We start from the raw sequence: 13,693 nt of genomic DNA, 5'->3' as shown, positions 1-13,693 counted from the left end.
GCCTGCTGTACCTGCATGCTTGCTTTTGTTGACTGAAGTACAAGAACACCTAGATCTCGTTGTACTTCCCCTTTTCCTAACTTGACACCATTTAGATAGTAATCTGCCTTCCTGTTCTTGCCACCAAAGGGGATAACCTCACATTTATCCACATTAAACTGCATCTGCCATACATTTCCCCACTTACCCAACCTGTCCAAGTCACCCTGCATTCTCATAACATCCTCCTGACATTTCACACAACCACCCAGCTTTGTGTTATCAGCAAATTTGCTAATGTTACTTTTAATCTCTTCACCTAAATCATTAATGTATATTGTAAACAGCTGTGGTCCCAGCACCGAATCTTGTGGTACCCCACTGGTCACAGCCTGCCATTCTGAAAGGGACCCGTTAATCGCTACTCTGTTTCCCGTCAGCCAGCCAATTTTCAATCCATGTCAGTACTCTGCCCCCAATACCATGTGCCCTAAATTTGCCCACTAATCTCCTATGTGGGACTTTATCAAAAGCTTTCTGAAAGTCCAGGTACACTACATCCACTGGCTCTCCCTTGTCCATTTTCATAGTTACATTCTCATAAAACTCCAGAAGATTAGTCAAGCATGATTTTCCCTTCATAAATCCATGCTGACTCGGACTGATCCTTCTACTGCTATCCAAATGTGTCATAATTTCCTCTTTTATAATTGACTCCAGCATCTTTCCCACCACTGACGTCAGGCTAACCGGTCTATAATTCCCTGTTTTCTCTCTCCCTCCTTTCTTGAAAAGTGGGACAACATTAGCCACCCTCCAGTCAGCAGGAACTGTTCCTGAATCTATAGAACATTGGAAAATGATTACCAATGCGTCCACGATGTCTAGAGCCACCTCTTTAAGTACCCTGGGATGCAGACCATCAGGTCCCGGGGACTTATCAGCCTTCAGACTCAACAGTCTATCCAACACCGTTTCTTGCCTAATATAAATTTCCTTCAGTTCATCCTTTACCCTAGTTCCTTTGGCCACTATTACATCTGGGAGATTGTTTGTGTCTTCCCTAGTGAAGACAGATCCAAAGTACCTATTCAACTCATCTGCCATTTCCTTGTTCCCCATAATAAATTCACCCGTTTCTGTCTTCAATGGCCCAATTTTGATCTTAACTATTTTTTTGCTATTCACATACCTAAAGAAGCTTTTACTATCCTCTTTTATATTCTTGGCTAGTTTACCTTCGTACCTCATTTTTTCTTGGCGTATTGCCTTTTTTGTTATCTTCTGTTGCTTGTTAAAAGCTTCCCAGTCCTCCGGTTTCCCGCTCATCTTTGCTATGTTATACTTCTTCTCTTTTATTTTTATACTGCCCTTTACTTCCCTCGTCAGCCATGGCCGCCCCTTATTCCCCTTAGGATCTTTCTTCCTCTTTGGAATGAGCCGATCCTGCACCTTCTGCATTATTCCCAGAAATACCTGCCATTGTTGTTCCACTGTCTTCCTTGCTAGGGTATTGTTCCATTGAACTTTGGCCAGCTCCTCCCTCATAGCTCCATAGTTCCCTTTGTTCAACTGTAATACTGACACATCCAATTTTTCCTTCTCCTTCTCAAATTGTAGGTTAAAACATATTATATTATGGTCACTACCTCCTAATGATTCCTTTACCACGAGGTCCCTGATCAAATCCGGTTCATTGCACAACACTAAATCTAGAATTGCCTTCTCCCTGGTAGGCTCCAGTACAAGCTGTTCTAAGAATCCATCTCGGAGGCACTCCACAAACTCCCTTTCTTGGGGTCCAGTACCATTCTGATTCTCCCAGTCTACCTGCATGTTGAAATCCCCATGACAACTGTATCAGTACCTTTGCGACATGCCAATTTTAACTCTTCATTCAACTTACACCCTACATCCAGACTGCTGTTTGGGGGCCTGTAGGTAACTCCCATTAGGGTCTTTCTACCCTTAGAATTTCTCAGTTCTATCCATACTGACTCTACATCCCAGATTCTATGTCCCCCCCTCGCAAGGGACTGAATATCATTCCTCACCAACAGAGCCACCCCACCCCCTCTGCCAGTCAGTCTGTCCTTTCGATAAGATGTATATCCTTGAATATTCATTTCCCAGGCCCTGTCCGCTTGAAGCCATGTCTCAGTTATTCCCACAACATCGTACTTGCCAATTTCTAACTGAGCCTCAAGCTCATCTATTTTATTCCTTATACTTCGTGACAAGAAGTAAAGATGTTCAATAAGAACATAGGACTCTGAGAAATGAAGACACAACTGTCAATAATGATACAGAGAGCACAAGGGCTAAAATCAGACAAATAAAGGACTGTAGGACATATTCGATAGGATGTGTGCTGTTGGGGAGGGAGAAAGGAACATCATGAAGGGTGGTTTTGAGCATAAGAATGAGAATTTTAAATTGAAAGTGTTGGAAAACCTGGATCCATGAATGAATGCACTTTGATGAGCATGGGAGCACTGGTAGTAAGAGCTAATTAAACTAAAATCAGGTTTTCACAGGGCCATTGGGAGCCCAAGTGGTTTACTAGCTTCACAGAAAGAGGTTTTGGCTTGGGGATAGAAGAAAGAGAACTGCTGAGTGACTTTGTCATTATTTTGTTATCAAGTGTATGTAATGATATAGCAACGTACAATGAGTGCTGGGGATCCCATTAAAAAATCATCAGTAATGCAGATAAACAGAAGTGTTCTGATCACTAACATTCCATCTAAATAATCAATACACCAAAATATTAAATCTGAATTCCCCACTTTTTTTATGTTTCGTTGCTTATTTTACCATCCCTGCAGTAACTAACCTGATCATCTTATACACGTGTTATGCATTATTTTTCAAAATAAATATAAACTTATAAATTTATGCACACACGGATGAAATGAAGCTCTTTTAAAAGAGAAGACTAAGAGACAAAGGCACTTGTAGAAACAGAAGCCATTTCCTTTCTACTCAAAACAACAGCTTCAAGTGTTCCAGGTCAGACAGAGCATGCAAGAGTCAGGATAAACATAGTGCTTCACTTGCACTGATCTTAGAATGAATCAGCAATTGCAAATAGAAGTCTCGTTAGCCCCTGGTACTACTGCCTCTCTACCTATTCATTGGGACCCTCAGCACAAATGGGCTAATTAACATGTGATCTGATTAGTAGTTCTGAGCTACTGGATTTCTCTCTCCTGGGAACTAAAATGAGATTGTTTGAATTCACTTCATTTGTGTCTTTAACAGCCATAAGAGATCATTGCTGCAGTTGCATCTGCATTTATCTATTTGTCATACAGAGCTTCTTACATATATTCAATACAAGGCACAGTGACCACTGGGGTTCAGAAATGGTCAATTAAGCAGCTGCCTATCTTGAAGTTAGATATAGATTTTGCATATTACCATCATTGCAAGGAGGCCGATTTCATCACTTAACCAACACATACCTTAGATTTATAGTCAGCGTTTGCTCTTCCGACTTCAGCAGATCACCTATAGTAAACGTAGCAGAGCCCAGGAAGCTTCGCTGCAATGTAGAGAAGAATGTCTTCATTAGCTTGAAAATCAATTAGCATGACGGCTTCAGAATATGACTTGTTTTAAAAAACAATGGTGAAGAAGAAAATAGCAGGATAGATCCCATCTCACACAGTTCGCCACATCAGTGACACAGCTATCAATAACATTCAGCTTAATTTTCTTCATGACAGCAGAGTATCTATTTTCACTAAAGGCCATTGGCGAATCACTAAACAAGGAATAGAAATTTGACATTCTGTGTTGATGAGGAATTGAATTGAATTGAATTGACTTTATTTCTTACATCCTTCACATACATGAGGAGTAAAATTTTTACATTACACCTCCATCTAAATGAGCAATGTGCAATCATAGTAATTTATAATAAATCATAATAAATAGAACAGTCAATGTAACATAGAAATACACTCAAGTCAGCATGAGTTAATCAGTCTGATGGCCTGGTGGAAGAAGCTGTCCCGGAGCCTGTTGATCCTGGCTTTTATGCTACGGTACCATTTCCCAGATGGTAGCAGCTGGAACAGTTTGTGGTTGGGGTGACTTGGGTCCCCAATGATCCTTCAGGCCCTTTTCAAACCTGTCTTTGTAAATGGCCTGAATCATGAGAAGTTCACAACTGCAGATGCGCTGGGCTATCTGTACCACTCTCCGCAGAGTCCTGCGATTAAGGGAGGTACAGTTTCCATACCAGGCAGTGATGCAGCCAGTCAGGATGCTCTCAGTTTTGCTCCTGTAGAAAGTTCTTAGGATCTGAGGGCCCACACCAAAGTTCCTCAGCTGTCTGAAGTGAAAGAGGTGCTATTCTGCCTTTCTTACCTCACATCTGATGTGAAGCAAAAGTAAATATATGCATAGACAGCTAATGTTTAAATCAAAATTCATCTAACATTTTAAAAATAAAGTTTTAAATCAACTTTCTCCACTGTCCTCCCACCATCCACACATGTTTCTTGCAGATGTTTTTTTTCCCTTGCTGGTGTAGCTTTTCTTTTGAGGATAGTGCCTCCCACTGTCCATTGAGCCCAAGGCTACTGAACTGGCAATTCAGCTTGGATTAGCACCACTTATTGTACCCTGCTTCCATCTATCTAATGCATTTTAAATTGGAGTTCCTCAATTGTGACACAAATTGATCATTGTTCCTTAAAACCAGTTCAAATACTACTGTACAAACAGAGATGACCTAACTCAGCAGAGAATGAATGTTTTACTTGGGATTTTTAAAGCCTCACTGCTGCAGATACCCACAGTCGACAGAGTGCCACATTGGACAAAAATATTCCAGCTCATATTTGTAAAACAATAAATGTTCAGAAATTATCTTGCTCTATCTGAGTTGTCTCTTGTACTGTATGTTAATAAAAGAACCACAGTCACATTTGTAGAGACATACTGTCTACAGAGAAATGTTACTTCTGATGCAGTATAATTGAATAAATTAGTTGTGAGTTCAAACTTTCCATTGCTATATCAATATGCTTCAAGCCATAGGTTGAGAGTCCATCTACCTTAGTGGAAGTTCAGGAATATACAATCTATTGCTGTCATGTGTAGGAAATTGTACTTACTTTTGAAATCATTGAGAAAAGACAGTAACTGAGATACATGTTTGCAAACAGAGTAATGAAGACAAACTTACAACCATTTAGGTTGTAGACCATTCATTGAAATACTGTCGTATTAATGATCATATGACGAACATTACTAAAAAGGCACATAATTATATTTCAAATCATGCTGCTTGAAACAAATTAGCTAGTGCTGTGTTCCTGGGGCAAATCAAGGCTTTGTGGACACTGTGGGCTGCTAGATGGAAATGGAACGAATGGGGTAGAGTCAAGTGATTGGACTTCAGGGACCAGCAATCATGGGCCAGGAATCTGGAGCTTAAAGGTCTGGCAGCACAGTGACTGTGATTGGGATTTGGGGCATGGTATGGGACTGGTAGGAGGTGGGGGGGGGGGTTCTTGGTGTCAAGTCAATATGCCATCAGACCTGGTTACAAATCTAAATTAAGGTAATTAATTTACGTTGCAGTTATTTCCAGACTTGGGTTAATAAAACACAGTTGATCCAGGAATGGCCATAGACTGTTGATTAACAATTTCTCTCAGAAAAATTTACCATGTTTTTTGACATCGTCTAAGTACACCAACCATGATGGATGCACCCGCACCAAGTCTGGTTTCCTCTGATATGCCTGTACAACTGCAATGCAAAACTGTCGCGGTCTGGAGAATATGGTCTGCCTCAAAGTATCAAATATGAATAGCTTGCAAATAAACCATTACTTTTCTGGATGGACATAATGTATATCATCCTGGATATTGGGTACTATTTTTTTTATATTTTCCAGTACGATAGGATCTATCATGTCTTTGTAAATCACAAATTGTTTTGTTCCTTGTATGTTTATCATTGCTTCCGAATTTCAACACAATACCTCCAGTTATGTTTAACTCTGGTACCAATCATAAGATTAAGACAGATTACCACGCATGGCATCCAGTACAAAGACAAAAACTCCACAAAAAAGCAGTGAAGAACAAATTGAATTTAACTTCTATTACATTTAATGTTTTGCACAAAGCAGCACCTCTTCAGATTGCAGTTTGCTTTCAAATGAATGCATAGAAACATAAATGAATTTATACAACGATGCGTGCAACAATCAAATAGAATTAATTTTGTGCAAATGTTTACCTTTGTGCTGTAAATTTTAATATCATTGTACGTTCTAGTCTTAGATTCCTTCTTGCATGCTTACTCAAGATCAGATCTACCTCTGAAAAATTAACTCATCCATTTCTCATGGATGCAGTTATCACCTTCAGACTGGAATCTTCCAACACCTCTGCAAAAATCTCACTGCACCCCCTCTCCTTATATAAGCCTAGCTCATCATTCTAGCAGACTTAATCCAAAACCTTAATGTTTAATTCCTTATAAGAACAAGTGTTTCAAAATCTTGCACAGCTGTTACAGCAACCTTTACAGACCTGCATAAGATTTCACACTGTTTTTCTTGGTCCACAAATGCCTCCACGTTAACTCCTCCTGTCTGCACAGTAGCTAAATAAAGATGCTCCACACCTCCACTATGCCACTGTGAGAACGAGACCTGTGAAGCAACAACTAATAACCCTTTCATTTTTTTTAAACATTTTGTTTACCGCGGTCCTTTTCCTGTCCACAGCCTCTATATATTTAACTTTGTGGCTGTGGCGTGAGTGGTGAAGGGCAGATTACTTACAGTGGAGGAGGACATAGACAGAAATGGAGGACCATTTTAGATTGAATATAGAACAATATACATAGGAATAGGTCCTTTGGTTCATAATGTTGTGCCAAACCAATTAAATTAATCTGATGGCTAAGTAAACTAATGTCTTCTGCCTATACAATGTCCATATCCTCTCATTCTACTCACATTCACATGTCTATCTAAACATCTCTTTAAAAACTATAACATTTCTGCCTTCATCTCCAAACCAGGCAGTGCATTTCAGACATCCACCACACTGTGTGTAAAAAAAAACTTGCCCCTCACATCTCTTTTGAAATAAGCCCCTCCCACCTTAAATGCATACCCTCTGGTATTAAATATTTCAATCTTTGGAAAAGTATATTGTCTACCTATTCAATCTATACTCTCATAATCTTATAAGCCTCTATCATATCTCCCTTCAGCCTTCGCTGCTCTAGGGAGAACAACCCAAGTTTGATCAACCTCTCATGATTGCACATGCCCGCTAAACCAGGCAGCATTCTGGTAAACCTCTTCTGCACCCTCTCCAAAACCTCAACATCCTTCCTATAGTGGGGTCACCAGAAATGCATGCAATACTTCAGATGTGAACTAACTAATTTTATAAAACTGAAACATTACTTTTGAACTTAATGCCTCGACTTATAAAGGCAAGCATGTCATATGCCTTCTTAACCAGCTATCAACGGTCTAGCTACTTTCAGAGAGTTGTGAGTTTATACCCCAAGATACTTCTGCTCATCAACACCGTTAAGGATCTTACACTCGACTTCTTGCACTTCACCTACCTAGGTGCAACACTTCACATTTGGCCTGTTTGAACTCCATCTGCCATTGCTCAGCCCATATCTGCAGCTGATTTATCCTATTGTATTCTCTGCCAGTCTTCTACATTATCCACAACACCACCAATCTTTGTACTACCTGCAAACTTACTACCCACCCATCTACATTTCCATCCAGGTCATTTATATACATCACAAACAGCAGATGCCTCAGTACAGATCCCGACAGAGCACCGTGAAACACAGACCTCCAGCTAGAATAAGTCCCTTCAACCACCACCTTCTGTCTTCTGTTCTGAATCCAAACAGCCAATTTACCATCAACCCTATGCATCTTAATCTTCTGGATGAGCCTCCCATGATGGACCTTGTCAAACATTTTACCAAAATCCACAGCTCTACCTTCATCAGTCACCCTCAGCAACACATCAAAAAACTCAAGTTAGTAAGTCCTGACAAAGGGTTTTGGCCCAAAATGTCAACTGTACTTCTTCCGATAGATACTGTCTGGCCTGCTGAGTTCCACCAGCATTTTGTGTGTGTTGCTTGAATTTCCAGCATCTGCAGATTTCTTCATGTTCAAGTTAGTAAGACATGATTTGCCCTGTGCAAAGTAATGCTGTCCTCTCCCAATTTCCAAATGCTCATAAGTCCTATCCCTAAGAATTTTCTCCAATAACTTCCCTACCACTGATGTGAGACTCACCAGTCTATGGTTTCCAGGATTATGCCTGGTTCCCTTCTTGAACAATGGAACAATATTAGCTACTCACCAATCATCGGAGACCCCACCTATAACTAGAGAGGAGGACACGAATACACAGGCCTAGGTTATGTACTGACCTTATTGCTCTTCAAGACTACCTCCGACATTACTTCAAAATGCCCAAGCATATCAATTTGCTCAGCACTGATCCCATTATCCTTCATATCATTTTCCTTGGGAAATACTGATGTAAAGTACTCATTAAGGACCTCACTCACATCCTCTGCATCCAAACAAATGTTGCCCCCCTTTACCTTTGAGTGGTCCTACCTTGCCACTAGTTACCTTCTTGTTCTTGGTGCATGCATGGAATGCCTTGGGATTTATCTTAATCCTACTTATCAAGGACGTTTCACGGCCCCTCCCGTCTTTCCTAATTTCCTTCTTAAGTTCTTTTCTAGCTTGATTATAATCATCAAGAGCACAGTTTGACTCTAGCTTCCTTAACTTTACATACATTTCCTTTTCCTTTCTGGCTAAATTTATCACTTCTGTCACCATCCAAGGTTCTCTTGCCTTGCCACCTTTGTCCTTCCTTCTGACTAGAACATACCTGTCCTGTACTCTGTGCAGTTGATCTTTAAACACCTTCCATATGTCAGATGAGCACTTGCCCAAAAATAGCTGTTCCCAAATAACTCTCCCTAGTTCCCAACTAATGCTCTTATAATTTGCACTGCAAGTGCTTTGAGAGGCTGATCAAGGACTACATCTGCAGCTTTCTACCACCTAAACTGGATCCCTACAATTTGCCTACCAACGCAACCAATCAACAGGCAACGCAATAGCCACTGTTCTAAATTGCGTCCTTACACATCTGGAGAAGAAGAATACTTATGTGAGAATGCTGTTCTTGGACTACAGTTCAGCATTCAACACCATAATTCCCTGCAGGCTCGACAAGAAGCTCAGAGACTTCGGCCTTTACCCTGCTTTGTGCAGCTGGATCCTGGACTTCCTGTCAGATCACCAGCAGGTGGTAAGAGTGGGCTCCCTCACCTCCAACCCTTTGACCCTCAGGGCTGTGTACTGTCCCCTCCTTTACTCCCTGTATATTCATGACTGTGTTACCACCCACAGCTCTAATCTGCTAATTAAATTGGCCAATGACAGTACATTGATTGTCCTAATCTCAAACAATAACGAGGTGGTCTACAAGGAAGAAGTCATCTCTCTGACACAGTGGTGTCAGAAAACAACCTCTCCCTCAATGTCGCAAAAACAAAACAGCTAGTTGTGGAGTACAGGAGGAATGGACATGGGCTAACTCCTATTGATATCAATGGATCTGGGGTTGAAAGGGTAAACAGCTTTAAATTCCTTGACATCCACATCACCAAGGACCTCATGGTCTGTACACACCAATTGTGTGGTGAAAAAAGGTACAATAGCGCCTCTCTCACCTCAGACGGTTGAAGAAGTTTGGTATGGGTCCCCAAACCCTAAGGACTTTCCACAGGGGCACAATTGAGAGCATCCTGACTGGCTACATCACAGCCTGGTATGGGAACTGTACCTCCCTTAATCGCAGGGCTCTGCAGAGAGTGGCATAGACAGCCCAGTGCATCTGCAGTTGTGAACTTCCCATGATTCAGGACATTTACAAAGACAGGTGTGAAAAAAGGGCCTGAAGGATCATTGGGGACCTGAGTCACCCCAACCACAAGCTGTCCCTGCTACCATCCAGGAAATAGTACCGCAGCATAAAAGCCAGGACAACAGGCGCTGGGACAGCTTCTTCCACCAGGCCGTCAGACTGATTAACTCACGCTGATTAAATTACATTGACTGTTCTATTTATTATAAATTATAAATTACCATGATTGCACATTGCCCATTTAGACGGAGACGTAATGTAAAGATTTTTACTCCTCATGTATGTGAAGGATGTAAGAAATAAAGTCAATTCAGTTCAATTCAATTCAATTCAATTCAATTAATACTTTCCAGCAAGGTTCATACTTATCGTTATCTATAGTTCTATTTGAAATTAAGGGGTTGTAGTGACCATTCCCTAAGTGCTCACCCACTGAAAGGTCAATCACCTGGCCAAGTTCATTACCCAAAACCAGGTCTATATAGCCCCTCCTCTTGCTGGACTATCTACACGTTGATTTAAGAAACCCTCCTGGATGCACATAACAAATTCTGGCCCATCTCTTGCACTCAGAAGGTCCCAGTTTATGTTAGGGAAGTTGAAGACTGCATCCAACAATCCTATTGTTACTATAATCTCTTACTATCTTTCCTTTCAGTTAGTCCTGACGAAGGGTCTCGGCCCAAAACGTCGACAGAACTTCTCCTTATAGATGCTGTCTGGCCTGCTGTGTTCCACCAGCATTTTGTGTGCATTGTTTGAATTTCCAGCATCTGCAGATTTCCTCCCGTTAACCCTATTGTTTTCACACCTTTCCTTAATCTGCCTGTATACCTGTTCCTCAATGTCCTGGTAGCTATTGGGGTTAGGGAAGGCATGTCTACAGTTCAATCCCATCAGAGTGATTATACCTCTCCCAGTTTTCAGTTCCACCCATACAGAGTCAATAAGCTAGCCTTCCATTGAGTCCCCTCTGAATGTAGCTGTGATATTATTCTTCATTATCCCAACTTCCCCCCACCCCCACCCTCACCTTTTACCTCCCTCTCCATCTTTTCTAAAGCATCGAAACCCTGGGACATAAAGCACCCATTCTGGTCCCTTTCTCAACCAAGACTCTGTAATGGCCACAATGTCATTGTTCCATGTATCGTTCCAAGCTCTAACTTCATGATCTCCAGCCATAATACTCCTTGTATTAAAATACTCACTTCAAATTGCCATCCCATCATATTTATTATTATGCCCCTGTTTGTTTTCTTTTACTGGTCCCGACATCCACCTTCCCCTTCATCCCTCTACTTTCATACCTGGTGCTTTGGTTCCCACCCACCCACGTCAAACTAGTTTAAACCCTCCCAAATAGCTAGAAACCTCCCAGCTAGGATATTGGTTCCCCTCCAGTATAGGTGAAACCTGACCCCCTTGTACAGGTCACCTCACCCCAGAAAAGGTTCCAATGATCCATGAATCTGAAACCCTTCCCCATGCACCAACTGATCAACCACTCATTCATCTGTACTATCATTCTATTCCTGCCTTCTTTAGCATGTGGCTCTGGGAATAATCCAGAGATTACTACTTTGGAAGCCCTGCTTTTCAGCCTTTTTCATAAATCCCTATACTCACTGTGCACCTTTTCCCCTCTCTACTGATGTCATTGATGCCAATGTGCACCAAGGCCTCTGACGGCTCACTCTCCCTCTATGGACAACTTAGACTGAGTCATCTCTCATAAATGTCATAGTGCGGACATTATCAACATTACAAAGGGGGAAACACAAAAGCAAGTCTGAAGAAGGACAGCCTATTCATGCTACCCCCGCTTCCTAGGGGGAAGCATCTCTTTCTGCAGGGGGACAGACTGTTGGACTGTCATGGCACTCTCAAAGAATGTTAATGACAGCATTAGTCAGACATTGTGTTGCTATGGAAACTCAGATACACCACAAGAGGCCTGATTTCAGGTTGGCTGAACATTGTTGCAATGGAATACACAACTTACTCTGCGTAGGAAAGATTGGGCTTTTGGCTTTGCGAGAAACCTTCCCTATAGTCCACGGTAGTATGGTGGCGTGGTGGTTAGCATGGCACTTTACAGTACCAGCAACCAGGGTTCATTCCTGCCACCGTCTGTAAGAGGTTGTACATTCTCCTGATGACTGCATAGGTTTCTTCCAGGTGCTCTGGTTTCCCCCCACAATCCAAACACATACCGGTTGGTAGGTTAATTGGTCATTGTAAATTGTCCCGATAATTAGGCTGGGGTTAAACCACGGGTTGCTGGGTGGCGCAGTTCAAAAGGCCAGAAGGGTCCGTTCCATGCTGTATCTAAATAGATAACAGTTCTGGATGCTTTTCTGCTGGATTTTCTTTGCACCATACTTTTCATTATGCTGTACATTTACTTCCAGCTGCAGATTGTTCCTTAAAAAGTCCTTATGTTAGTTCTCTGCAGCATTATACACTATCACTGGAATCCTTCCCCCCGCCCCCCATTGCACCACCTCCTCAGCATAGCTGGCTACAAATGTCACATTCATACCAAACAATTGCCAAGCAAAAGCTATCTCCAACTTGGCATTCAATTGGCATCATTAAATCCTCTGCCATCAACTCATGGGGTGTTGGGGGGTGTTACAATTGACCAGAAACTATTCTGCTCAAACCACATAAATAATGATGCCTCAAGAGTTGGCCAGTTTCTGAGGGTCCTGTGGCAAGTCCTGACTCCAAAAAAACAGTAAAGCACAGGTTAGAAAAGTAAAGGAATACTTCCCCCTTCTCTGGAGGAGTGCAGATCTACAAAGAGTGAAAAAGTTTGACTCCACTGGGGAGAAAGCAGGTTAATTAACTGGCAGTCAAACAACCACCCTAAACTTACATTCATTCTATCGTTACGTCACATAGTTACAATGCACACCAGCAGCAAGATGCTTTACAGTTGCTTCCCTTGGTTACCCATAACCATAACCATAAACGTGCTTTGAAACACTACCACCTGCAAGTTTCCCTTTGAGAAAAATAATATTCTATGTTGGAAATAAATCGTGCTTCCTCATTGTCTAAATCAAGGTTACCTACCAACACTACTGTGGACATAACTTCAACAGAAGGATTTGTAAGTGTTCAAGAAGGTGACTTAATTATGGAGATACAAGTGACTGCAGAAGCTGCAACCTAAAGTAAAAGGAGCTACTATAGGAAGTAGGCAGGGCAGGCAGCATTTGTGAAGTGAAATAGATAGCTGGTGTTTCAGGTCAAGATATTTCCACTGGACTGACTTAATTATGGATATTCAATTAATACTGCCCTTACCAGTTAGGCTAAATAAAATAAATGAAAAGAGGACATTTTGTTTTAAAAATTGCTCAGTCTTCTATATTCAAAGGTATGCTAATGTAAACAGTTCTCATAATTTAATCCTCTAAAACCATTCTGGCATTGGGACATTCAAAGGCAATATTTCCAGTGCCTAAAATTAAAATTCAATCTGTAGCATCTTACAGCATAACTATTCCTCTATTGGAAATATTTTCCAAATGTTTCAAAGAAGCACATTTCTCAACAGAAAATAATCAACAACACTAACAGTGTTTATCTGCAACTGTCTCCTAACCAAAAGGCATACACCGCAAGAAAAGAAAGTCTGTCATTAAATAGAAATGCAAATAGTTCACATCACTGACATAAGCCTCATCATACTAATGTAGCTATGTATTATACGTGACATTTGC

General features: G+C 41.2%; 1 protein-coding gene across 6 annotated transcripts in view; it reads right to left on the bottom strand.

Moving 5' to 3' along the window:
- The window catches only part of inpp4b (inositol polyphosphate-4-phosphatase type II B), a 786,855-nt gene that overhangs the window by 239,356 nt on the left and 533,806 nt on the right, over positions 1-13,693 (bottom strand). For all 6 annotated transcript variants that reach the window (XM_059965139.1, XM_059965141.1, XM_059965142.1 and 3 more), the window contains one exon: positions 3,447-3,526. In XM_059965139.1, the coding sequence (XP_059821122.1) occupies positions 3,447-3,526 (80 nt within the window). The remainder of the gene's footprint in view (positions 1-3,446; positions 3,527-13,693) is intronic.

The sequence above is a fragment of the Hypanus sabinus genome, chromosome 3, assembly GCF_030144855.1.
Source record: "Hypanus sabinus isolate sHypSab1 chromosome 3, sHypSab1.hap1, whole genome shotgun sequence".
Taxonomy (NCBI): domain Eukaryota; kingdom Metazoa; phylum Chordata; class Chondrichthyes; order Myliobatiformes; family Dasyatidae; genus Hypanus; species Hypanus sabinus.
This window is presented reverse-complemented; position numbering and strand designations above follow the sequence as displayed.